The sequence below is a fragment of the Pseudophryne corroboree genome, chromosome 2 (genome assembly GCF_028390025.1).
Source record: "Pseudophryne corroboree isolate aPseCor3 chromosome 2, aPseCor3.hap2, whole genome shotgun sequence".
Lineage (NCBI taxonomy): Eukaryota > Metazoa > Chordata > Amphibia > Anura > Myobatrachidae > Pseudophryne > Pseudophryne corroboree.
In genome coordinates this window covers 279690524-279717797 of record NC_086445.1, presented here as the reverse complement: position 1 = coordinate 279717797, position 27274 = coordinate 279690524, and the positions used below count along the sequence as shown (strand labels likewise).

General features: G+C 41.0%; 1 protein-coding gene across 6 annotated transcripts in view; it reads right to left on the bottom strand.

Annotated features, from left to right (window-relative positions):
* The window catches only part of ENOX1 (ecto-NOX disulfide-thiol exchanger 1), a 1047374-nt gene that overhangs the window by 117186 nt on the left and 902914 nt on the right, over positions 1–27274 (bottom strand). For all 6 annotated transcript variants that reach the window (XM_063952856.1, XM_063952852.1, XM_063952853.1 and 3 more), the window contains 2 exons: positions 25538–25644; positions 20642–20759 (listed from right to left, as the gene is read on the bottom strand). In XM_063952856.1, coding sequence (XP_063808926.1) covers positions 20642–20759; positions 25538–25644 — 225 coding nt within the window. The remainder of the gene's footprint in view (positions 1–20641; positions 20760–25537; positions 25645–27274) is intronic.

Here is a 27274-nt window from a genome sequence, read left to right as displayed (position 1 = left end):
AAACCTAAACTAAACTTTCTCTAAGCAGCTCTTTAGGAGAGCCACCTAGATTGCACCCTTCTCGTTCGGGCACAAAATCTAACTGGAGTCTGGAGGAGGGTCATAGGGGGAGGAGCCAGTGCACACCACCTGACCTAGTAAAGCTTTACTTTTTTGTGCCCTGTCTCCTGCGGAGCCGCTACCCCCCCATGGTCCTTTCAGGAACCCCAGCATCCACTTAGGACGATAGAGAAAATGGGATTGTCTATTGGCAACAGAAGGGCACCAATAATGAAGAGGCTTCAACACAGACTGTTTATAATTCTCGTTACATTAAAAATGTGGCTATTACTTTATAAGTATATAAAGAAGTTAAAAATGTATTTCAAATTTATTAAGTCTGCACATGGCCAGAGAAGCGTCCGCATGCATCTGGCCCACATAGGTTTGCGATTTTCTGCCACTTATGATTGGATAGATGGTTCTAAAGTAGGCAGAGCACAGAATGTGTTTGTGTAATTGATAATGGATTGAGATTGGAACAAAAACATCAAGTGACTGGAAAAGCCATATCATTTGTAGGGGGGTCAGAGGCAGTTGCAAATAGTGGATGATGATGAAGGCTCTGGCACTACGGAGCTGCTTGTGATTGGCAGTTTGGAATCTTGCACTGCTACTACTCGGTGATTTATTTGTGGAGCATGAGCTGTACTTAATTCTACCGCATCAGCTGTTTTATTGAGGTTTACTGTCGAATGTGTTCATTGCAAATGAAATAAATGGTCAAAAGCATGGGCGCAAGAGGAATACAAGTTTGCTGCCTTTGCTACATTTGCATACACCTTAAGTTAGCTGCTGATTTGCATAGGATCACAATTGTAGATTTCATAGTGAACGCAAATTACACCTGTGTAATTGTCAGCCCAAATATTTCACTTTTGCAGTTTTGTTTTCTCCGGTAGCAGAACTGTCCTCTCCCAGCTGGTCTGTGTTGCATCACCCTCCTGCTACCTTAACCTATCTGTACCAAATTAAACGTATCTCAGCAAAGGCATATAACTAAACAGATGTTAATTATTTTTTGTTTTGAATAACTAAATATATGTTACAATTACTGTGTTTTGAGGATAGTCATCTAAACTGCTATACAAATCTATGCCTATTATTGTTAGTATAAACATGCCATGTACTGGTAGGAACATGCTCACTGTTTTCCTGGGAAACATTCTGTGACAATACACTGCCACCTTGTAGTTGATTGGTGTGGAATGATCGTATGAGATCAGGGGGGAAATGCATCAAACTATCTGAAGAGTGGAGAAGTTGGCCATAGCAACCAATTGGCTTCTACCAATCATTTTGCAGAATGTACTTGATAAATGCTAGCTAGAAGGTGAATTGGTACTTATCTACAGTACTTTTTGCAATATTTGCTACATTTCCCCCTAGGGCTACAGGAACTTCCTGCAAATAGGTACTTTGAATAATGCCTATGGTGTTTATGACACAAAGGAAGGGCACATTGATTTTCTCAAGAATGGTATGCGTTACTAACTGTACACTGCAGATGGGCTTTTCTCAGTGTATACTATTAAATTTAGACTTTCCATAACTGCATGAAAGATACCGTGTGTAGTATTGCTGAAATAGGTATAACTAGAGTCTAAACAGGCAAGAGATTGACATAGACCAAACAATTCGAAGTCTGTGTGTGTGTGTAACCCTTTAGAGACAATATGCATTGGCTGGGAATGACGACCAAAACCTGTCCATTTTGTAATCATACATACAAGTATAGTATTAGAAGCCTCAGCATGATAGCACCTCTTGATATCTTTAGTAATAGGGTGTGCAGTCCAGCCCCCCCCCCCCCCTTTTCCATATTGTAATCATTCCTGGCAGAACATACAGTCAGCCAGTGACTGCAGTTGTTTGTGTGTACTGTTTGTCCCCCTCCCCCATACTGTCTTTGGCCAACTATACAAAATGGACTCTAAAGGGTCTATTCAATGCCTGTCAAAATTGCCGTCAAGTTGGAAAGATGGCAGTTTCCAATTTTTTGGGGGTCAAATCAGGATTCAACCTATTCAATGGGGTTGACGTTTTTCCGACTTGTCGGAAAACACGTGAATCAGTGGATTAGCCGTGGATCCACGTGTTTTGTCGAATTAGCGGCCAATTTCGACAGGTTTATGGCCTGTTTTCGACAATGCTGATGCGACTTCATAAAAAGTCGGATCAGCATTGTCGAACACAGGCAAAAAATTCCTGCTAATTGAATACTGACCTGTCGGATCCTCTCCATCGGAGAGGATCCAACAGGCATTGAATAGACCCCTTAGGGAACTACTCATCTGGCCTAAATTCTGAACCACTGGACTTTTTAATCTGACAATGGTAAATTCACTTATTATCATGAAGCCACCTTAAAGGTTTTGTATGTATGTAGTTTTATGGAGGTGGATTTACCTTCAAGAGCTGCAATCTATAGTGCATATTTTACATAAATCTACATATAAAATAATTGATCACGTTACAGCAATTTTTTTGTTGGAACAAGAATGGCTTCTTCTCTTGCATGATGCGTGAGAAAGAAGGGGTCTATACAATATACAGTTAAATTAGTACGCTGCTTTGGTTTTATAAGAAACAAAAAATGCTAGGCAGTATTATAGTAATACCTCTTATAACAGACTACCAGAGAGATGCAGATGCCTGAAGTAATTATGTTCTCAAAGAAAACATTGCCAGCTAGGAGATGAGATGACAACCCTATTCCATCTCTGGCCAGAAGTCTACACATAATTTAGCATTAGAGATCCCCTCAGGGTGAAAAGGGTATAAATGGAGCAATACAAATCACAAGACATTCAGCAAAAAGGAAATTACAGTGTATTTCTATGTACACACTCAATTCCAGTGCCCTAAGGCTAAACTACCACCATGGTATTTTGTAGTATATATATATATATATATATATATATAAAGACAAGAGAAGAGAAACTGTGGCACTCCAGAGTGATATGAAAAAATCATTTTAGTAGATTACATCCATAAACAAAAATGCACTTCTGCCCTTCTGGTATACACACACACACACACATACACACACACACACACATACACACACACACACACACACACACACACACACACACACACACACACACACACACACACACACACACACACACACACACACACACACACACTATCTATCTATTGAATGGACTGCTTTATGAACTACATGGTTATTCAAGACCAACACTTTTTATCATCTGACAATGGAAATACTTTTCTCCTCTATTTTAAAAAAGTTCCCATGCACTAAACAGTATCTATCTTGCAAAGTGAAGCAACATTCTTTCAAAGTCGGTAGCAATTAGAGAACAAAAGGAAACAATAAAATGTGGGTATTTTTCACACCAGCAACATTAACAACTGGAGCTACTGTAGGAAGAAATGTTATCATCTATTAGAGGATGTTTGTTAACATTTGTAGTATATAGGATTTTTTTGTTGTTACTGAATGTTGCCTTTCAAGTTAGCTAATCTAGGACTTTACACAGGTATCCGGATGATAGCTAGACAGTGTCTAGTTAGACAGTCAATAGATAGACACCATATGGTAGACAGACATTAGGTCGACAGGGTCAAAAGGTCGCCATGAAAAAGGTACAGTACAAAAGGTCGCCAGGGTCAAAATGTCGACATGAAAATGGTCAACATAAAAAAGGTAGACACAGTTTTTCTTTTTAAAATTTAACATGTTTTTGGACTATGTCATACCTTCTCTATCCATGTCGGCTTAGAGTTGGTCATAAACCTTGTGGCGAGTGAAGCAAGCCACCGAGCCTGAAGCATGGCGCACGAAGCGAGCCCCGCGAGGGGATGTCTTTCTACAATTGGGGGTCCCGGATGCCAAAACTATCCACACAAACCACAAAAATGCAAAAAAAAATGGTGTCTACCTTTTTTTGTGTCGACCTTCTGTACTGTCTACCTTTTGACCCTGTCGACCTAATGTCTGTCTAACATGTGGTGTCTATCTTTTGACTAACAAGACACTGTCTATCTATCATCCCACACCCCGTTACACCTATGGTGGGTACCCCCTGATGTTTGTACAAAATTTGTCTTATTGTAAGCTATAGAAATGACATGTTAGAGTATTGCTGTGTCTCGGCACTATAAGTAAGGGTTGTGCACTGATCTCCCCAGGAGATCCAGACACTAATGCTGGGTACACACTGGGTACACACTTGAGTTACCCACCGGCTGACCCGCTAACTGATTTGCCAATCATCCACTTGATATGTCTGGCCATATATCATAACTGGGTAGGCATTTAAATTTGCCCACTCAGTTGTAAGGTCACTGTCAGTGGTTCCTATGGCTGCATAAAGGGTCAGTTGGGGAGTCGCCAATACACACATGCAGATGCACCAATATACAGTATCTGCCTAATATATTGGCTGTGCTGCAGGACCAACCTGATATGTCTGTTAACTATGTTAATAACAGTCATATTGGCTGTACACAACCACCGATGCACTAGAGATATATCCTTTGTCGGCTGTACGAATAATATATTGCAGTGTGTAGCCAGCCTAAGTGGCAGATTCATGTAGCCGTGCGACTTAAAGCAGAGTTTTAGCTTCCGGGTTAAGTGCCAAGAGCTATTCAATCACTGCCCGCATCAAGCCCAGGACTAGTCCTGAGGGTGCACTTAATGCAGAGTTCTAAGCGCACCCTCCTATTTCTGGGGCTAGTCGTGGGCTTAAGCGGGCAGTAACTGCATAGCTCTGGGCATTTAACCTGGGAGCTGTGGCTTACCACAATTGAAAAGCTCTGGGCGCTTAACCTGGGAGCTATGGCTTACCACAATTGAAAAGCTCTGGGCACTTAACTCTGGAGCTAAAACACTGTGGTAAGTCCCGCAGCTAGCTGATCCTGCCCCTAAAGATGAAACTACAGGTTGAGTATCAAATATCCAAATATTCCAAAATACAGAATATTCCAAAATACAGCATTTTTTGAGTGAGATAGTGAAACCTTTGTTTTCTGATGGCTCAATGTACACAAACTTTTGTTAATACACAGAGTTATTACAAATATTGTATTAAATGACCTTCAGGCTGTCTGTATAAGGTGTATATGAAACATAAATGAATTGTATGAATGCACAAAGGTATTAAAAAATTGTCTAAAATGACCTTCAGGCTGTGTGTATAAGGTGTATATGAATCATAAATGCATACTGTCCTTAGACTTGGGTCCCATCGCCATGATATCTCATTATGCAATTATTATGCAATTATTCCAAAATACGGAAAAATCCGATATCCAAAATACTTCTGGAGCCAAGCATTTTGGATATGGGATACTCAACCTGTACTTATAACCAGTTATTGCAAGTCATCTTTCTCTGTGGTGTTGGGGCTGGTCCCTGGATATGTATTGGATCTATTACAATCTGACACTTGGTAAATGAAAAAAATAAATAAAACGCTACCAATTTTTGATATTTGTAATTTTGTTTATTAAGCTATGTCTGTCAATTTGCATGCAAAAAGTCTACCAAGGTGTGTGTGTGTGTGTGTGTGTGTGTGTGTGTGTGTGTGATCATTAAATATAGTGTGAGATATGCAATCGGGAACTGGCAGACTTATATCACAAGCTGTGGGACTGCCCAACAATAATGGGATTTTGGATGAGAGCCAAATGTGAGGCAGAAAGAACCCTATATTCCTCTGTCCCTGGAGTGGGCTATATATGGGTACGCCCCAAAAACCCAACGTGTGACAAAGGGTGGCAAAAAAATATTACTAGCAATAAACTCTGCGGCTAAGAAAACCATTCTGCAGAACTGGGTGACCTCTGGTCCTTCCGTGTTTTCTTTATATAAAGATAAATTACATAATATCTTTAGAATGGACTGGGTGGAGACCATGTTCGAAAAGGAGAGACGAGTGGGGGCCTTTTTTGACGTGTTGGAGAGTTATATTACCGACCGCCCCCTACCGGTGAGAATAAGGATTCATAAAACCCTTTACTTGACCTCTTCGTATGGTTTAAGAATTTTGGAAGACGATCTTCCAATTTGTATATCAATTGAAGGGCTATTTTGACTTTACTATCTTTTTCATTGTTTTATAGTACTTAAAACATTTGTCTTTTTCTTTTCTTGATTGGCACAGGACATGTGAATAAACTAATAAACTGAATAAACTAATAAATGCTGTAACCGTAAGTATATTATTCACACTCAAAATTACAGGACTTTATCCGGGATTCACCCACTCTGTGGAATACCCTTCCACGCACAATACGACTTGCCTCTAGTCTACAAACCTTTAAACGTTCCCTGAAAACTCACCTCTTTAGACAAGCCTATCAAATTCCAGACCCACCCACATAACCTTCAGTGCTTCCCTATCTAATTACATCCTCTCTGTACAGTACACATAACATCACATATCTTGTCTTTCTTTATTCTCACACCTTCCTGACACTTGGCCAACATTGCGGGGTGATCATATCATACAACCCATTAAAAACCTAGCAACGTGGTGGACCATTATGCAATAGGTAGCATCTATCCTTGTGTATCAATGCCTATTTCCCTATGGATTGTAAGCTTGCGAGCATTGCCTTACTACCTCTGTCTGTCGGTTTTTACCCAGTTGTGTTCTATTACTGTTGTTCTAATTGTAAAGCGCAACGGAATATGCTGCGATATATAAGAAACTGTTGATAAATAATTGTACAACTCAGACGAAGAAACTGTAAAACTTTTTGTACTCTGACTATATAAGTTATTGACAGTATTGTTACAACTATTTAATAATACAACCCCAAAATTGGAATATGTGTAATCCATGGCTTCAACAAAAAATTGCTAAATAATAAAATAACATAAAATTATATATATATATATATATATATATGTATATATATATATAGTGAGGCATATATATATATATATATATAGTGAGGCAAAAAAGTATTTGGACAGCCACCGATTGTGCAAGTTGACCCACTTAAAAAGATCTGTAATTTCCATCATAGTTATACTGCATCAGCTTAGCGACACTGCAGTTTATCAACAACTGAAGGGTGATCCCACTCCTCAGTTCACTAAGAGATTATGTGAAGTACTTCAAGTCGCTTTAGATGCTAAGATGATTGATGATAATATCTATTCTTTTTAGTACCAAAATGTCCGATCATGCCTGTTTTATATACATTGCCTAAAATACATAAAGGCCTCTCTCCACCACCTGGCCGCCCCATTGTTTCTGCACGGGGCTCTCTATTACAGCCCACCTCCATTTTTTTAGACTCAATTTTACAGCCATTGGTGCAGAAACACAAGAACTTCCTACTAGACACCACAGCTTTGTTAAACAAGTTATCAGCATTAGGCCCTGTACCACAGGAGGCGTGGCTTATTACAGCAGACGTTTCAAGTCTGTACACAGTAATCCCACTGGGTGAAGGCATGACAGCAGTGAAAGATCTGTTGTTGGAACATGGTGACTATGATGCTGCTCATGTTGAGATTCTACTTAATATGCTTGAAGAGGTTTTAACATGTAACTTCTTTCTTTTTGACAATAAGATTTATCTACAATCTACTGGGTGTGCTATGGGGTCCTCAGTGGCCCCTAGATATGCTAATTCTTATATGTTTAAAGTCGAACAAGCATTATTCTTTGATGATCCAATTGTTTCAGCTAACATCTTTTTTTACACCAGGTTTATTGACGATTTATTGTTGATTTGGTTAGGGACCCAATCAAGCTTCATTGATTTAATGTCCAAGCATAATTTGTCCAATTCTCTGGTCAAATTGACCTTTGAGACGGATCAACAGATGATTAAATTCTTGGATGTTAAAATCATCAGAAACCAGGATAGTTTTGTAACGACACTATATACTAAAGATACTGATAGGAATACACTGCTTCATTACCAAAGTTGCCATCCAACCCATTTGAAAAAGAGTCTGCCCTACTCCCAAATGGTACGGATTAGGATAATTAACAACGATCTGGAGTTGGCATCAAACCAGATTGATGAATTAATCTGTAAATTTCTCCAACGGGGGTATCTTTTAAAAGATCTCATTTGTGCCAAAGAGAAGGCAATGACTCTGAACAGATCCTCAATATTACAGAAACAAGTGGCAGATCAGAAGAAAAATAAATTTCATTGGGTCAATAAATATAATACATCTTCACCTATGATAAATGCCACTTCTAAAAAATTATGGCCGGTCATCTCCTCAGATGCAGAAATCGGCATTGTAGGTCATACACTTATGCCGTGTTATTCACGGTCAAAAAATCTTAGGGATCTGTTAGTAAAAACTGACATCTCCAATATTGACATTACTTCTAAACAGCATTTCATGTCCTCGGTTCGTAAAGGCTGTTTCAAATGCACATGTACAACATGCAATTTCTTATTAACTGGAGATACCTTCTGTCATCTGCATTTAGGGACCAGATTTAAAATTAACCATCATCTGACGTGTGAGAGCACACATGTTATTTACCAGCTTATCTGCCCATGTGGTCTCTCATATATAGGTAAAACGCAACGCAAATTCAAGGAACGTATGACTGTTCATCGTTCCTCAATCACGCTAGCCCTTGCGAGTGGGGTCAGTGACCAACCTGTGGCTCGGCATTTTATCTTAGCCAGGCATCCCCTAAAAAGCCTCAGGTATAGGATGATAGATCACGTTCCCATTAACAAGAGAGGCGGAGATCGTAATTTATTACTATTAAGAAAAGAAACAGAATGGATTCATAGACTAGATGTTGTCAGTCCTCGGGGCCTCAACGATCACAATTCATTTGCTAGCTTTCTCTAATTATTGAGGATTGGGTTGGCGGTTTTTAGATTCTGCTGCTTATTTCTTTGAATGTTGGATGCAGTGTCTTTTATGTATATAGAACTACATGATACAATTTTCACTATTTATCTGGTATGTGTTAGTCAAATTATTTCTGATAAGTTCAAGTGACGTTTATGTTTGGTGCTTATGACACTTTGTTGCTTATAAGTCCGTTAGGAATGTTTATCCAGAAGTGTTTACACCATGTTTTGCAACAAAGTAGCTCTGTGATGGATTATCCTTGTGCTATCAAGATGTCTTGATCATGTGTTAAGTTACTAAGGGAGTAATTAGATATCGTTCTTGTCTCTTTCTTTCTTCATATACCGGCATTAGTATTGCTTAGTTACCTGTAAACAATACTGACGTGCATCGCGGGAGTGCGTGATGACGTCATCCATCTGCGCCAGAATCTCGGGCCGGGACTCCAGCGCCCGTGATTGCAGCCAATCTGTGTTTGTCTGGGTGATTTGTGAAGGGATATAAGGTAAGAAACACTGTTGTTTTGTATATTTCCTGAAGACAATCTTATTACAGATTGAAACGTTGAAAGCATCCTTTGTGTGACTCCATTCTTTGCCAATCGGTTAGGAGTGCCGCATCAGCATCCAGTTCTATTTGAATTTTTATGAGGGCACCAAACCAAGTTAAGGTATTTATGTGGAGTGCCGGGACATTTGTATTGTATATATATATATATATATATATATATATATATATATATATATATAGTGAGGCAAAAAAGTATTTGGACAGCCACCGATTGTGCAAGTTGACCCACTTAAAAAGATGAGAGAGGTCTGTAATTTCCATCATAGTTATACTTCAACTATGAGTGACAGAATCTGAAAAAAAAAAACCCAGGTAATCACATTGTATGATTTTTAAACAATTTACTTGTATATTCTTGTGGAAAATAAATATTTGGACACCTACCAAGCAGCAAGGTTTCTGGCTCTCACAGACCTGTTACTTCTTCTTTAAGAAGCTCTTCTATCCTCCACTCGTTACCTGGATTAATGGCACCTGTATGAACTGGTTATCTTATAAAAGACACCTGTCCACACCCTCAAACAGTCAGACTGCTACCTCTCAACCATGGCCAAGACCAGAGAGCTGTCTAAGGACACCAGGGACAAAATTGTAGAGCTGCACAAGGCTGGGATGAACTACTCGACAATAGGCAAGCAGCTTGGTGAGAAGAGATCAACTGTTGGCGCAATTATTAAAAAAATAAGAATTTACTTACCGATAATTCTATTTCTCATAGTCCGTAGTGGATGCTGGGGACTCCATCAGGACCATGGGGAATAGCGGCTCCGCAGGAGACAGGGCACAAAAAGTAAGCTTTTAGGATCACATGGTGTGTACTGGCTCCTCCCCCTATGACCCTCCTCCAAGCCTCAGTTAGGTACTGTGCCCGGACGAGCGTACACAATAAGGAAGGATCTTGAATCCCGGGTAAGACTCATACCAGCCACACCAATCACACCGTACAACTTGTGATTTGAACCCAGTTAACAGTATGATAACAACGAAGAAGCCTCTGAAAAGATGGCTCACAACAATAATAACCCGATTTTTGTAACAATAACTATGTACAAGTATTGCAGACAATCCGCACTTGGGATGGGCGCCCAGCATCCACTACGGACTATGAGAAATAGAATTATCGGTAAGTAAATTCTTATTTTCTCTAACGTCCTAGTGGATGCTGGGGACTCCGTCAGGACCATGGGGATTATACCAAAGCTCCCAAACGGGCGGGAGAGTGCGGATGACTCTGCAGCACCGAATGAGAGAACTCCAGGTCCTCCTTAGCCAGAGTATCAAATTTGTAAAATTTTACAAACGTGTTCTCCCCTGACCACGTAGCTGCTCGGCAAAGTTGTAATGCCGAGACCCCTCGGGCAGCCGTCCAAGATGAGCCCACCTTCCTTGTGGAGTGGGCATTTACAGATTTAGGCTGTGGCAGGCCTGCCACAGAATGTGCAAGTTGGATTGTGCTACAGATCCAACGAGCAATCGTCTGCTTAGACGCAGGAGCACCCATCTTGTTGGGTGCATACAGGATAAACAGCGAGTCAGATTTTCTGACTCCAGCTGTCCTTGAAATATATATTTTCAATGCTCTGACAATGTCCAGCAACTTGGAGTCCTCCAAGTCGCTAGTAGCCGCAGGCACCACAATAGGCTGGTTCAAGTGAAAAGCCGAAACCACCTTAGGCAGAAACTGAGGACGCGTCCGCAGTTCTGCCCTGTCCGAATGGAAAATCAGATATGGGCTTTTGTACGATAAAGCCGCCAACTCTGATACTCTCCTGGCTGAAGCCAGGGCCAGTAGCATGGTTACTTTCCATGTAAGATACTTCAAATCTACCGATTTGAGCGGCTCAAACCAATGGGATTTGAGAAAATCCAAAACTACGTTGAGATCCCACGGTGCCACTGGAGGCACAATCGGGGGCTGTATATGTAGTACACCTTTGACAAAGGTTTGTACTTCAGGCACTGAAGCCAATTCTTTCTGGAAGAAAATCGATAAGGCCGAAATTTGAACCTTAATAGACCCCAATTTGAGGCCCATAGACAATCCTGCCTGCAGGAAATGTAGGAATCGACCCAATTGAAAATTCCTCCGTTGGGGCCTTCTTGGCCTCACACCAGGCAACATATTTTCTCCAAATGCGGTGATAATGTTGTGCGGTCACTTCCTTCCTGGCTTTAATCAAGGTAGGAATAACTTCCTCTGGAATGCCCTTTTCTTTTAGAATCCGGCGTTCAACCGCCATGCCGTCAAACGCAGTCGCGGTAAGTCTTGGAACATACAAGGTCCCTGCTGAAGCAGATCCCTTCTTAACGGTAGAGGCCCCGGCTCTTCCGTGAGCATCTCTTGAAGTTCCGGGTACCAAGTCCTTCTCGGCCAATCCGGAGCCACGAGTATTGTTCTTACTCCCCGTAGCCGTATAATTCTCAGTACCTTTGGTATGAGAGGCAGAGGAGGAAACACATACACGGACTGGTACACCCACGGTGTTACCAGAGCGTCCACAGCTATTGCCTGAGGGTCTCTTGACCTGGCGCAATATCTGTCCAGTTTCTTGTTGAGGCGGGACGCCATCATGTCCACCTTTGGTTTTTCCCAACGGTTCACAATCATGTGGAAGACTTCTGGATGAAGTCCCCACTCTCCCGGGTGGAGGTCGTGTCTGCTGAGGAAGTCTGCTTCCCAGTTGTCCACTCCCGGAATGAACACTGCTGACAGTGCTATGACATGATTATCCGCCCAGCGAAGAATCCTTGCAGCTTCTGTCATTGCTCTTCTGCTTCTCGTGCCGCCCTGTCTGTTTACGTGGGCGACTGCCGTGATGTTGTCCGACTGGATCAACACCGGCTGACCCTGAAGCAGCGGTTTTGCCAGGCTTAGAGCATTGTAAATCGCTCTTAGCTCCAGTATATTTATGTGAAGAGACGTCTCCAGGTTTGACCACACGCCCTGGAAGTTTCTTCCCTGTGTGACTGCTCCCCAGCCTCGTAGGCTGGCATCCGTAGTCACCAGGACCCAGTCCTGTATGCCGAATCTGCGGCCCTCTAACAGATGGGCACTCTGCAACCACCACAGAAGAGACACCCTTGTTCTTGGTGACAGTGTTATCCGCTGATGCATGTGCAGATGCGATCCGGACCATTTGTCCAGCAGATCCCACTGAAATATTCGTGCGTGGAATCTGCCGAATGGAATTGCTTCGTAAGAAGCCACCATCTTTCCCAGGACTCTTGTGCATTGATGTACTGACACATTTCCTGGTTTTAGGAGGTTCCTGACAAGTTCGGATAACTCCCTTGCTTTCTCCTCCGGGAGAAACACCTTTTTCTGAACAGTGTCCAGAATCATTCCCAGGAACAGCAGACGTGTCGTCGGGGTCAATTGAGATTTTGGAAGATTCAGAATCCACCCGTGTTGTTGAAGCACTACTTGGGTTAGTGCTACTCCGACTTCCAGCTGTTCTCTGGACCTTGCCCTTATCAGGAGATCGTCCAAGTAAGGGATAATTAATACGCCTTTTCTTCGTAGAAGAACCATCATTTCGGCCATTACCTTGGTAAAGACCCGAGGTGCCGTGGACAAACCAAACGGCAGCGTTTGAAACTGATAATGACAGTTTTGTATCACGAACCTGAGATACCCTTGGTGTGAAGGGTAAATTGGGACATGCAGATAAGCATCTTTTATGTCCAGGGACACCATGAAGTCCCCTTCTTCCAGATTCGCTATCACTGCTCTGAGTGACTCCATCTTGAACTTGAATTTCTGTATGTACAGGTTCAAGGATTTCAGATTTAGAATAGGTCTTACCGAACCGTCCGGCTTCGGTACCACAAATAGTGTGGAATAATACCCCTTTCCCTGTTGTAGGAGGGGTACCTTGACTATCACCTGCTGAGAATACAGCTTGTGAATGGCTTCCAATACCGTCGCCCTTTCTGAGGGAGACGTTGGTAAAGCAGACTTTAGGAACCGGCGAGGGGGAGACTTTTCGAATTCCAACTTGTAACCCTGAGATACTACCTGCAGGATCCAAGGGTCCACCTGTGAGCGCGCCCACTGTGTGCTGAAAATCTTTAGTCGACCCCCCACCGCCCCTGAGTCCGCTTGCACAGCCCCAGCGTCATGCTGAGGGCTTTGTAGAAGCCGGGGAGGGCTTCTGTTCGTGGGAAGTAGTTGCTTGCTGCACCCTCTTACCCCTTCCTTTGCCTCTGGGCAAATATGACTGTCCTTTTGCCCGCTTGTTCTTATAGGAACGAAAGGACTGCGGCTGAAAAGACGGTGTCTTTTTCTGTTGGGAGGTGACCTGAGGTAAAAAAGTGGATTTTCCGGCTGTTGCCGTGGCCACCAGATCCGATAGACCGACCCCAAATAATTCCTCTCCTTTATACGGCAATACTTCCATATGCCGTTTGGAATCCGCATCACCTGACCACTGTCGCGTCCATAAACTTCTTCTGGCAGATATGGACATCGCACTTACTCTCGATGCCAGAGTGCAAATATCCCTCTGAGCATCTCGCATATAAAGAAAAGCATCCTTTAATTGCTCTATAGTCAATAAAATACTGTCCCTATCCAGGGTATCAATATTTTCAGTCAGGGAATCCGACCACACCACCCCAGCACTGCACATCCAGGCTGAGGCTATTGCTGGTCGCAGTATAACACCAGTATGTGTGTATATACTCTTCAGGGTAGTTTCCAGCCTCCTATCAGCTGGATCCTTGAGGGCGGCCGTATCAGGAGACGGTAACGCCACTTGTTTTGATAAGCGTGTGAGCGCCTTATCCACCCTAGGGGGTGTTTCCCAGCGCGCCCTAACCTCTGGTGGGAAAGGGTATAATGCCAATAACTTCTTTGAAATTAGCAGTTTTCTATCGGGGTTAACCCACGCTTCATCACACACGTCATTCAATTCCTCTGATTCTGGAAAAGCTACAGGTAGTTTTTTCACACCCCACATAATACCCCCCTTTGAGGTACCTGCAGTATCAGAGATATGCAAAGCCTCCTTCAATGCCGTGATCATATAACGTGTGGCCCTATTGGAAAATACGTTTCTTTCTTCACCGTCGACACTAGATTCATCTGTGTCGGTACCTGTGTCGACTGACTGAGGTAAGGGACGTTTTACAGCCCCTGACGGTGCCTGAGACGCCTGGACAGGTACTAACTGGTTTTCCGGCCGTCTCATGTCGTCAACTGACTTTTGCAGCGTGCTAACATTATCACGTAATTCCATAATTAAAGCCATCCATTCCGGTGTCGACTCCCTAGGGGGTGACATCACCATTACCGGCAATTGCTCCGCCTCCACACCAACATCGTCCTCATACATGTCGACACACACGTACCGACACACAGCAGACACACAGGGAATGCTCTTATCGAAGACAGGACCCCACTAGCCCTTTGGGGAGACAGAGGGAGAGTTTGCCAGCACACACCAAAGCGCTATAAAAATGTATATAAACAACCCTAAAAGGTGTTGTTTCTGTTATATGCGCTTAATATATAAAAATATCGCCAAAATATTCCCCCCTTCTCTGTTTTACCCTGTTTCTGTAGTGCAGTGCAGGGGAGAGTCCTGGGAGCCTTCCTCACAGCGGAGCTGAGCAGGAAAATGGCGCTGTGTGCTGAGGAGAATAGGCCCCGCCCCCTAAAACGGCGGGCTCTTCTCCCGGAGTTTGCGATATATGGCAGGGGTTAAATACATCCATATAGCCTCAAGGGCTATATGTGATGTATTTTAGCCATAGAAAAAGGTATTATACATTGCTGCCCAGGGCGCCCCCCCCAGCGCCCTGCACCCTCAGTGACCGCTGGTGTGAAGTGTGCCGACAACAATGGCGCACAGCTGCAGTGCTGTGCGCTACCTTATGAAGACTGAAAGTCTTCTGCCGCCTGTTTCCGGACCTCTGGACCTCTTCAACTTCGGCATCTGCAAGGGGGGTCGGCGGCACGGCTCCGGGACCGGACTCCATGGCTGGGCCTGTGTTCGATCCCTCTGGAGCTAATGGTGTCCAGTAGCCTAAGAAGCAAATCCATCCTGCACGCAGGTGAGTTCACTTCTCTCCCCTAAGTCCCTCGTAGCAGTGAGCCTGTTGCCAGCAGGACTCAGTGAAAATAAGAAACCTAAAAAACTTTTTCTAAGCAGCTCTTTAAGAGAGCCACCTAGATTGCACCCTGCTCGGACGGGCACAAAAACCTAACTGAGGCTTGGAGGAGGGTCATAGGGGGAGGAGCCAGTACACACCATGTGATCCTAAAAGCTTACTTTTTGTGCCCTGTCTCCTGCGGAGCCGCTATTCCCCATGGTCCTGACGGAGTCCCCAGCATCCACTAGGACGTTAGAGAAATGGAAGAAATGCAAGATCACTGACAATCTCCCTCGACCTGGGGCTCCATGCAAGATCTCACCTCGTTGGGGTATCAATGATCTTGAGAACGGTGAGGAATCAGCCCAGAACTGCACGGGGGGACCTGGTCAATGACCTCAAGAGAGCTGGGACCACAGTCACAAAGGTTACCATTAGTAACACACTACATCGTCATGGATTTAAATCCTGCAGCCCCAGAAAGGTCCCCCTGTTTAAGCCAGCACATGTCCAGGCGCGTCTAAAGTTTGCCAGTGACCATCTGGATGATCCAGAGGAAGATTGGGAGAATGTAATGTGGTCAGATGAGAACAAAATCCAACTTTTTGGTATAAACTCCACTTGCCATGTTTGGAGGGAGAAGAATGATGAATGGCATCCCAAGAACACCATACACTGTGAAGCATGGGGGTGGAAACATCATGCTTTGGGGCTGCTTTTCTGCAAAGGGGACAGGACGACTGATCCGTATTAAGGAGAGAATGAATGGGGCCATGTATCGTGAGATATTGGGCAAAAACCTCCTTCCCTCAGTAAGAGCATTGAAGATGGAACGTGGCTGGGTTTTCCAGCATAACAATGACCCCAAACACACTGTCAGGGGAACTAAGGAGTGGCTCCATAAGAAGCATTTCAAGGTCCTGGAGTGGCCTAGCCAGTCTCCAGACCTCAACCCAATAGAAAATCTGTGGAGGGAGTTGAAAGTCCATGTTGCCCGGCGACAGACCCAAAACATGACAGATCTAGAGAAGATCTGCATGGAAGAGTGGGCCAAAATACCTGCTACAGTGTGTGCAAACCTGGTCAAGAACTACAGGAAACGTTTGACCTCTGTAATTGCCAGCCGAGGTTATATTACAAAGTATTGAGTCAAACCTTTTGATTGTCCAAATATTTATTTTCCGCAAGAATATACAAATAAATAGTTTAAATATCATACAATGTGATTTCCTAGTTTTTTTTCAGATTCTGTCTCCCACAGTTGAAGTGTACCTATGATGGAAATTACAGACCTCTCTCATCTTTTTAAGTGGGTCAACTTGCACAATCGGTGGCTGTCTAAATACTTTTTTGCCCCACTGTGTGTGTGTGTGTGTGTGTGTGTGTGTGTGTGTGTGTATATATATATATATATATATATATATATATATATATAATAGCTGCAAGCGGATCGGCACTCACCTAGCTGGTGTTACTGTGCTCCGGTGCCATCTGGAAATCCATTGTTATCAACCCCTGCAATCCATACAGCGGCACTCAGAGTCTTAAGTAGATGTATAAAAGGTGCTTTTTAATGAATCATAACATCAATTTGCATTCCAACGTTTCGGGGCATACGCCGCCCCTTTTCAAGGTGAGCAAACAAGAAGACTTCTTGTTTGCTCACCTTGAAAAAGGGGCGGCGTATGCCCCGAAACGTTGGAATGCAAATTGATGTTATGATTCATTAAAAAGCACCTTTTATACATCTACTTAAGACTCTGAGTGCCGCTGTATGGATTGCAGGGGTTGATATATATATATATATATATATATAAGTATTATGAGGTATGCGATTGCAATATAAGTCAGATGTTTAAATATACCATACAGTATTTACCATCTAAGCTGCTCGGTGCTCGCGTATCTTCCAAACCACAAGAACTTTCAGTTAACCAGAGTGAGCCGAGTGAAAATTTAGAGTCTAACATTCACCACCATTAGTTTCTGGACAGCACAGTTAAGATGATAAATGTAAATGGTATTTAATAAGTAGGACATACAGGCAGATATAGGTATGACCACAGCCAGATTATATCCCCCACGGATTCCTAGGCAACATACTGTATTTGACACTCATGCCTGTTTTTTTACATACATAAAAAAACAGTAACTAATAATCTCTCTCTCTCTCTCTATATATATATATATATATATATATATATATATATATATATACACACACACACATATATATATATATATATATATATATATATAAATAACAAGCTGTTATAAGTGCTCACTCTTTTTTTAGTTTATTATTAGAGATTGTATTTTGTGGTTTCAATTGAGAAATGAGAGATTGCTAAAAAAACAAACTAAAAAAAGCATTACAGAGTGACAGATGAGGCTTTTGATATAGACATGGTTACAGGGTAGTGTTTATACGCCTCCAGAATAAACATAAAAATATAATACTGTGGTGGAGCATACACTCTTCAAACCTACATGGAAATGTTCCGAAACAATCATTTAGAAGTATATAGTACATACCTCCCAACATAACCCTGTCCAGGAGGGGCAGAATGCTCTGCTCGTGGACTTTCTCTTAATATATGATTGCCGACACCTGTTTTGAACAGGTTAATGGATATGAAAGGTGTTTCAGCACAGGTGATGGCAATCATATATTAAGAGGGAAGTCCAGGAGCAGAGCATTGTGTCCCTCCTGGAGAGGGTCATGTTGGGAGGTATGATAGTATTCTGCTGTGGATGGGGATTGGTTTGGTACAACAATGTTAGAGCATAGGTTCTCAAACTCAGTCCTCAGGACCCCACACAGTGCATGTTTTGCAGGTCTCCTCACAGAATTGCAAGTGAAATAATTAGCTGCACCTGTGGGCCTTTTAAAATGTGTCAGTGAGTAATTAATACACCTGTGCACCTGCTGGGTTACCTGCAAAACATGCACTGTGTGGGGTCCTGAGGACCGAGTTTGAGAACCTCTGTGTTAGAGGGATGAGGGGAATGAAAAGAGGCAATGGATGTAGAATGCAGGGTCATCCAATGAACATTATTTGCTTGCTAAATCTTTGTGAGTTCAGTTAAACTATTGATATTGTGGCTTTAACATGTAATTATTTTATTTATTTAGCTTATTTTAACATGGCTGCTGTGGAAAACAACACAACAGTACCCCTGTGTATAATTCTCACACTGCAATCGTGAAGTCTCCATTAATTGTCTTACCTTTAAATATAATGCTTATCTTGTTGTGTGTATGTATATACTGAGAAGCATATTTTGCCACAAGTGTAGTGGTATTTTCTCCATAAAAATGAATTGTTAATTTTATTCTGGGACAGCTAGAAAGGTATATTTTAACAGCATGTCAAAATGACATACTAGGAGCGTTGATAAAATGACAGTAAAATAAATGTAAATTTAGATTGCTGTCACAAGTGGCTGCTTGGGTCTGTGAAGATGTTAGGTTGCTATAGCATTTTCCATAGCAACTTTGTCTTGTATTGCATTAAAAATGCCTCTGTGTTCTAAAAGCCAGTTAAGAAAATGGGATTACATCAATCCTCCTATGTAATGATCCTACATAAAACCTTATCAGACTGAAAACATAACAAAATGTAATCTATATAATGGGACTGCTGCTAGGATTATAACACTGCTGCCTCCCACCCTCAATAGGAATGATCAGATTGCTCACATCTATTCTGCACAAACGGTTGGTTCATTGCAGCTTCGGGAACATATGAAATCAGTCCAGTGTATTACATATGCTGCGTTACCACACATATCTGCAATGACTTTGATTAGTAACTCATACCCTCCAACATTTTAAACATAAAAATCGGTACAAATTAGGAAAGGGGGCGTGACCACGGATAAAGGGGCGTGGTCACGTCCCCTTTCCTATACCTTCAATGGAAGTTTGGAGAGCCAAAAATCAGTATAGACCATAAAAAAAAGGTACTGTACCTGCCAAAACGGTACAGTTGGAGGGTATGGTAACTAACTGACTACATACTGTACAGTTCGTTTGGCCTATTTGAATTGAACCTATTGTGAAACTAGAATTCCCTTAAGAAGATATAACAAAGTGATATTAATGACATACACAGCATTATAAAATATGTAAGGACGTGCCATGTAAATAAAACTTAGTAATACATTAATCTAGCATAATAAAATAATACTGCTGTTTATCTAGAGGTTATTGATCTGATTTACAAGCCACCCACTCACAGGACAGGATTTGTAGTTTCTGTATATGATGGCAAGACAAATCACAGAATCTCTTTAGGTCCTTTTTTAAAGAACAAATATAACCTTTAACCAATTAAGATGAAACAATATTAAATAGAGTGCTTCAAAGCATTACACAATTTGAATGATGTAAAACTTTCCAGTGTGTAAAAATTATTTCAACACTATTATAAAGTTTGCTCATATTCCCTAAATTCAGCATCTCTGTTCTGTCCTGTGTCACAAAGCTGGTCATTGCAACACTCATTATTTTATTATTATTATCAGTTATTTATATAGCGCACACATATTCCGCAGAACTTTACAGAGAATATTTCGCCATTCACATTCTGCCCCAGTGGAGCTTACACTCTATATTACCTATCACATGTGCACACACATTCACGCTAGGGTTAATTTTTGTTGGGATCCAATTAACCTACAGTACCAGTATATTTTTGGATTGTGGGAGGAAACCAGAGTACCCGGAGGAAACCCACACAAGTACGGGGAGAATATACAAACTCCATACAGTTAGGGCCATGGTGGGAATTGAACCCAGGACCTCAGTGCTGTGAGGCAGTAATGCTAACCATTACACCATCCGTGCTGCTCCATTATATAGGAAAAGATGACTGATGAGTAAGGTTTGATGTAGTTCTGTCTCAGGCGTGAATTATACAAGTACTCTAAAATGGAACTCTGACACACCCATTAATAAAATTAACATTTAATTACATTTTTTACAGCATTTTACTATTTTGCTTCATTTACTTGCACTCACATTTCTGCAGTGGATATAGTCATGTACATTATATTTATTTTTTTTACAAGAAGTACATAACACAATGTAATTGTTCTCACCTGAATCATCCACTCTGGCTTTTTTACTAGGGACATCGCTGCTGTCATCGTCCGACATCTCCATCTCCTCCTCTCGTCGGATACCCATTAGCTGTTCACTATGTGCGTTCCGGAGCTCCTGCAACAAATTCAAAATATAGGCACCCATAATAAAGACATACTTGCACAGGCACAAGTCATTTTTCCATCAATTTGCAGTTGCCATTGACTTATCCAACAAGTGTTATTGTTAACATTATTTAATAGCCACAGACTTCACCTAGTATTGCCACAGTCTACTTTTCCAATGACAGGTTAACATTGTAGAAAGGAACAAATACACAATAAAAATGTAGAAAGTAATGCAGACAACTTTTAAAGGTCTTGTATAAACTACCCTCAAAACATGAAATTACAATTGTCCTAGTCCCTTTAAAGTTACATTTTCCTGCAGTTTCAGCCTGCTGCCTGCATGCAAAGGGCTTAATCAGTATACAGTACCTTATAACATCACTAGAAGAAAGTGCTGGCATCAGTGAAATTACTTAATAAGCTGCATTTCCATGTACATAAGTTCAGGGGTTCCGGTATGAATGGTCGACCATGTTATGGTCGACAGTCATTAGGTCGACCACCATTGGTCGACATTGACATGGTCGACATGGACACATGGTCGACACGTGAAAATGGTCGACACATGAAAAGGTCGACATGAGTTTTTTAACTTTTATTGGTGTCGTTTTTTGCGTAAAGTGACTGGGAACCCCAATTAGTGCACCGTTTCGCTCGCCATGCTTCAGGCATGGTGCCTTCGCTTCGCTCGGCACAGATTACCGTTCCAATCGTAGTTCACGTGGACCGTAAAGTATGGAAAAGTTCCCCAAAAGAAAAAAAAAGTAAAAAAAACTCATGTCGACCTTTTCATGTGTCGACCTTTCATGTGTCGACCATGTGTCCATGTCGACCATGTCAATGTCGACCTAATGGCTGTCGACCATAACATGGTCGACCATGTGAACGGATACCAGTTCAGGCGCAATATGTCTGCCTCCACACTTTGCTTATTACACAGGCAGTTGAGCTGTTGCCTAAATATACCATAATTGGTTCTGAAATAGATTTAGGGATAACTACACAATAAAAATTGCATATAAACCAAAATCAGCTTTAATTCAGTCAACATTTAGTAATAACATAAGCATTGTCTTTCCAGTTAACCAATTCCTATTACATGCTCAAATCAATAACAATGTGATTGGAGTCATGTGACACAATTTTATATCCTAAAACCCAACAAACTCCTGGTGTCTAGTGGTAGCGATAGTTCTTAGGAACAGTTTGCTGAACATACTGGGCAATCAGGTACAATGAAAATATTACGTCTGACTACCAAAGTGGCATGTCATGCCTCTTGATAAACGATGCACTTCGTGATCAGGATGAAATCATATGCTTTACACAAGAAGTGGCCAAGCTAGTTCTGGTACACAGATTAATGAATTGCCTCAGCTTTCCCAGAAAATCACTGGTTTATAAGGATGCAATAAGACACATGAAGTGCAGTGTGAGGAAAGCTGTCCGTATTGTAATGAAACAGGGCAGAGATAATGTAGTGTCTCGTAAGAGAGAAACAGAAAGTTGATACCGTCTCATTTGCTCCTAATAATGCTGCCAGGTTTAATGCAGGAATGCAGCGTGCAGCTTTTCACCTTGTTGACATCTAATTTTTCTGCTGACAAAGGCTTCACTCCCCAGGGAGGACTGTAGTTTGGCATCTTTTAAGTCACGTGAGGAAAATACACAATACACTTCACATATAGCTTTCATTATGTGACAAATGTCACAGCAATTCCCATGAAAAATGCAGAAGGTGCTCCCGCAGGAATACCCACTTTTCTTCAGCAAACACTGCAAGAAGAGGCTCTAACGAACTTTCAAAGGCCTATTAAATGACATCTCAAGGCCTAGTCGGTCTGTTATGAATATAGCAATCATTATGTCACCGTTATATGATAACTGCCATTCTATTGCTGTACGCATTTTTGAAAAACTAATGATTACCTAACTAATAAATAAATAAATAGGATAATAGAAGTCCTATGTAAAATGGACACCACAAGAATATGAACCAATAACACAAATGTGATTTTTATTTTTGTACATTTGCAGTGCTTGTGACTTCTGTCAAATGAAAAATACTTTCATCAAAATAGATGCATACCACCTACTAATTATTTGGTATGCATCTATTTTCTTCACTGTATAATATAATTTCAGCGTACAGTGCAAATATGAACCCAAATACTTTGCAACATACTTTATTAGCAAAACCGTTTGCTTATAATGTTATTTGTTTGTGTTTATGTCCATGAGTTTAATATATTTTGTGTGTGATTAGCATAAATCCAAAATGACAGTAAATCAACTTTAACATACAATTATGTTTAGCAGGGAAAAAGGTAATTTCTCAATCCTCCAATAAAATTGGCAATTTATTTGAAGTACTGTACAACAAGATATATCTTCAATAGCAATAATTCAGATCATCAAACAATACTTTACAAAGGGATACCAATCTGCCGAATGGAAGCTGCAAAACTATTTAAAAGCTTTTAAACTTATGTAAAATTGCCTATTCAGTACTACTGGCTGCTCAGCACATGTTTTTGTGAAATCGTCCACTCGTTTGGAAAGTAAACACAGATGAGTGTTCCCTGAAACATACATGATTTACAGTACTGTGTTAAAAGTAGGGAACATAAAGAGTGGGATTTAACTGATCACGAAAAAATTCCAAAGAAAACAGGACTTTACTGAAATGTATTGCCCTGCAATTCAATTGTGGCCATTTTTTTGCACAAAAAACCCCACAGGTTTTGGGATAAATTTCCGGATCCATGTGTTTTTTTACATTCGCGGACGCAAATACAGGGATTTTCTTTTCTCCTGCCTAAAGGAAAGTAAAATAATCCCCAATACTGCCAGGCTATAGGAGCTAATTGAATAAGCCCCATGGATCAATTAGCAGTGGTTATTTACCGTGGCTAAATAAATTTCTTCCATATTGTACAGTATTAAGCACTTGAGGAATACAGCACATATAGTTGTGTACAAATTTGTCCTCATACAATTATCCTATTTGCGCCATATGGCAGGAGACACCTGTGATTCCTGTGTTGTGCACTTTTCCTCCTGTGCATGTGAAATGTAATGAACATTGGTACCTTGTGTTTTGCATAACGCTATGCGACTGGACCTGAATCCAGGACCATAGTGTGCTAAGTACTTAGGGTTAACTTGTATTGTTTCAATTACTAAATTGATATAAAGTCTCAGATTAAGCATAACGATGCATGGCGCAGGTAACTCGTATTGGATTTTTTTTTGCCTTTTTACCCTAGATTGTGTACTTTTTTTCCCTCAATTTTCCAACCATTAGGCTACTTTTTTCGCTTACAGTGTGCTAGGTATTTAGGATTTTTGGCGAGGCTAAGTTGCAAAGTATGTGGCATGCTAAACAGGGCTATTTGTTGCAATTTGTGGCTAGGTGTATGTGCAATTGGTTCCCCTATGTGGGCATCAAGAGTATTAAATAGCACATTTCCCCGTGATCCATGAACATACATCAGTTGATTTACAGGTTTAACAAGACTTAACGTTCCTCACAGCAGTAAGAGCTCTATGCCAGGTCACTCTTTGGAACATTCACTTTTAGATCGGAACTTCTTAAACAGAAACTAGTGCAAAAGAGCAGACAAGAAGTAAAACTAGCCAGGCATTTAATGTACTGGTTTTGGTGAAATGAACATTCAAGAGAAGCACTTACTACTTTATTCTTCCAAAAGCCTATTGCTATTGTGCTACTAAAAAGTACTGTAAGTTGACACATATAGAATACATTTGTGAATAATAATAATATTAATAAAAAACTGTGGAGAATTAACTTGTCCTGCTAAAAGTATTCAACAAAATAAAAAACACTGTACTTACTTGTTTAAATACGGGTTCATAGAAAAAGCATTTTCTGAACTAGAAATGGAAACTATATGACCATAATAAAAAGTAAAGCGTGTAACGGGATACACTCCAAATTATTAACGTGAAGGGTAATGACAAGCATTCACAGACATATGCAGATGAAACACAATGCAGAAATAGTGATATCATAAACATAACAAAAACATGCATAGTAAAGGTGCAAGCTTACTGAAGGGAGAATAAAATCAAAATTATGGCTACAACTGCAATTAGTTCATAACCAGGATGCGTAGAGAACGTTATAAGCAATACAAATTGTCATCACAAAGAAAGAAGAGACTCTCAGAAACCAAGATGGCTGCCTGTTCCGCCTTCTTAGGTTCTCCATCCTGCAATATCCAAACGCAGGGCAAGGGCGAATAACAGACATCTGGTTTGACTCTGCTGCCCCATGTGACGATAGGGGATAATGTATAACAGTAGTACACCAACTGAGCTCATCTATTCAATATGACATGGCGGGATACTGATAATATTAAGAATAAATCCTGATCAAGTTAATTTCATCTTGACAAGTCTCCAACAATCTAAAACTAGTAGTTTGGAAAAAACACAGATAAGATTGCACCTTTAATAATCTGCATATGCTTGTGTCATTACATGGCAGCGGCTCCATCAGAAAATTAAATATTACCTAAGCATTCAAACACATGCAGTCAGTGAAAGGCTTTATGATGGTCTCACAAACCTGCTCTGTTCCCAAGAGAACAAGTTATTGTGTCTTCATCCTCCAAGAGAATAAACATGTCACCGTAATGTGCAGAGCATCTTAAATGCCTTAAACCCACCTTTATTTCTTACTGAATAAAATAGTCATTCACTCCAGAAACATTCACTGTGTCATCGATGAGAGCGATGGATAGAAAAGGAAACACCCACCTCACAATGCTTCCGCCAAATGTCAATATTCTTGCGCTGAGCTTTCGAGAAATGGTCCCATGCTTTTTGTCTGGTGGAAGCGTTGAAAACGGCCACAATCTGCTCAACTTTAGTGAACAAGGAAGTCAAACAAGACAAGCAATTTATGTTGTGGTCATTCCAGAAAAACAAAACAATGACACATGATAGTTCTATGGATCAAACCCAAGGCATCATCCATAGACGGTCATGTGTCTTTTGTACTTACATGGTCTTATTGTTGGAACTGTTTCCCTCAAGCGTCCAATACTTTACAAACACTTCACATTACAACCATCTAAACACTGATTTGCCATAGAAAGAAGTCTCAATCCGTAAGCAGTGTAGGGATTTTTATTTAATCGTTACTCTCCATACTATAAAATCAATATATTTACCCTCTGTAGAACATAACTCAGTCGTTATAGTGTGCTGACACTACCAATCTGTGCTTTGCATGAACCACTTCCAGATGGTCTACTTTTTGTCATAAATATCCAGATTTACGTTTTATGGGTCTAAACGCTAAAGATGTACTTGTTGAAAACACACTTACTGTACAAGACAGAAAAGAAAAGGGCAGTTGACACCTATTATAGTTACCTCTATCCACAGCTTTCATTAGGACATCAAACAATTACACTGGACCTGACTTAAGAAACAAATGCTTCTCTAACTGTTGTGAAACTAGTCATGTAGTACTAAAATGGCCATGGACTGACAAGTTCCATAATATCTGGCATGCTGTAATGCTTTAGAGAAGTAAATTTTGCCATGAGTTACCTCTGATTCTGACCAATACTACCTCTATCGTTTTAAAGGAATGTTTCAAATCTATCTGTGCATAAATGTTGGAAACATACGTCTCTCCAGGGCTAGCACAGCTGAATAATGACCTACATGATAGCAGTCACGTATGTTAATTCTCTCTAGGGCTGTAGGACAAGAGCAGCTGCATAAAGCAGACGGTAAAAGCCTTGGTACACATAACAGATTTCTCGTTAACACAGGCACATGTACAACCATTCATCTGAATGCTAATGCTATTTAAACTTTCCAATATGTTTTTAATGTTTAAGTGCTTAACTGCATAGATAATTAGCAATTTCCTTACTGGAAGAAACCTAATGAATCTGTATTTAACATTTCTGAAGGACGTTGTTTGAGCTTTGCAGATTTTGTACCTGACACATTTCACTTTACTGCACCCATCAGAGTTTTAGGTATACACAGTAGGGCTGATGCAGAGTTGGTGGTAGTTGCACCTCTACTAAGAAGTGTACAATTCCTTGCACATTCTGTCGTTGAGGACCTGCAGCATTTGCACCTGCTGACTGCAAGCCAGGCACTTGTCACATACAGTATCTCCCCATGGTTATAGCCATTTGCAGTTAGACACACATAAAACCACAGGTACTACTCTAATACATAAGAGACAACAACCCATCTCAAGAAGAAAAAAAACTATATGCCCGAGCAATGAAAAAAAGCACCAACACAGTATGTGCCATCTGTAAATGCACAAACAGCCAATCACAAGTGATTTGCTAGTTCCTCCATCATCCGCTAGTTGCGCCTGCCCTTCACCACCTGCAAAGAAACCGCTCTCTCAGAGATATATATGAGTCATTGCCCCAGTTTGCATAGTTCCACAACTGCGCAAACAAGAACTTCCTGTACTCACCCTACATCAGTAATACCTCTTTTACACTCGCAGTG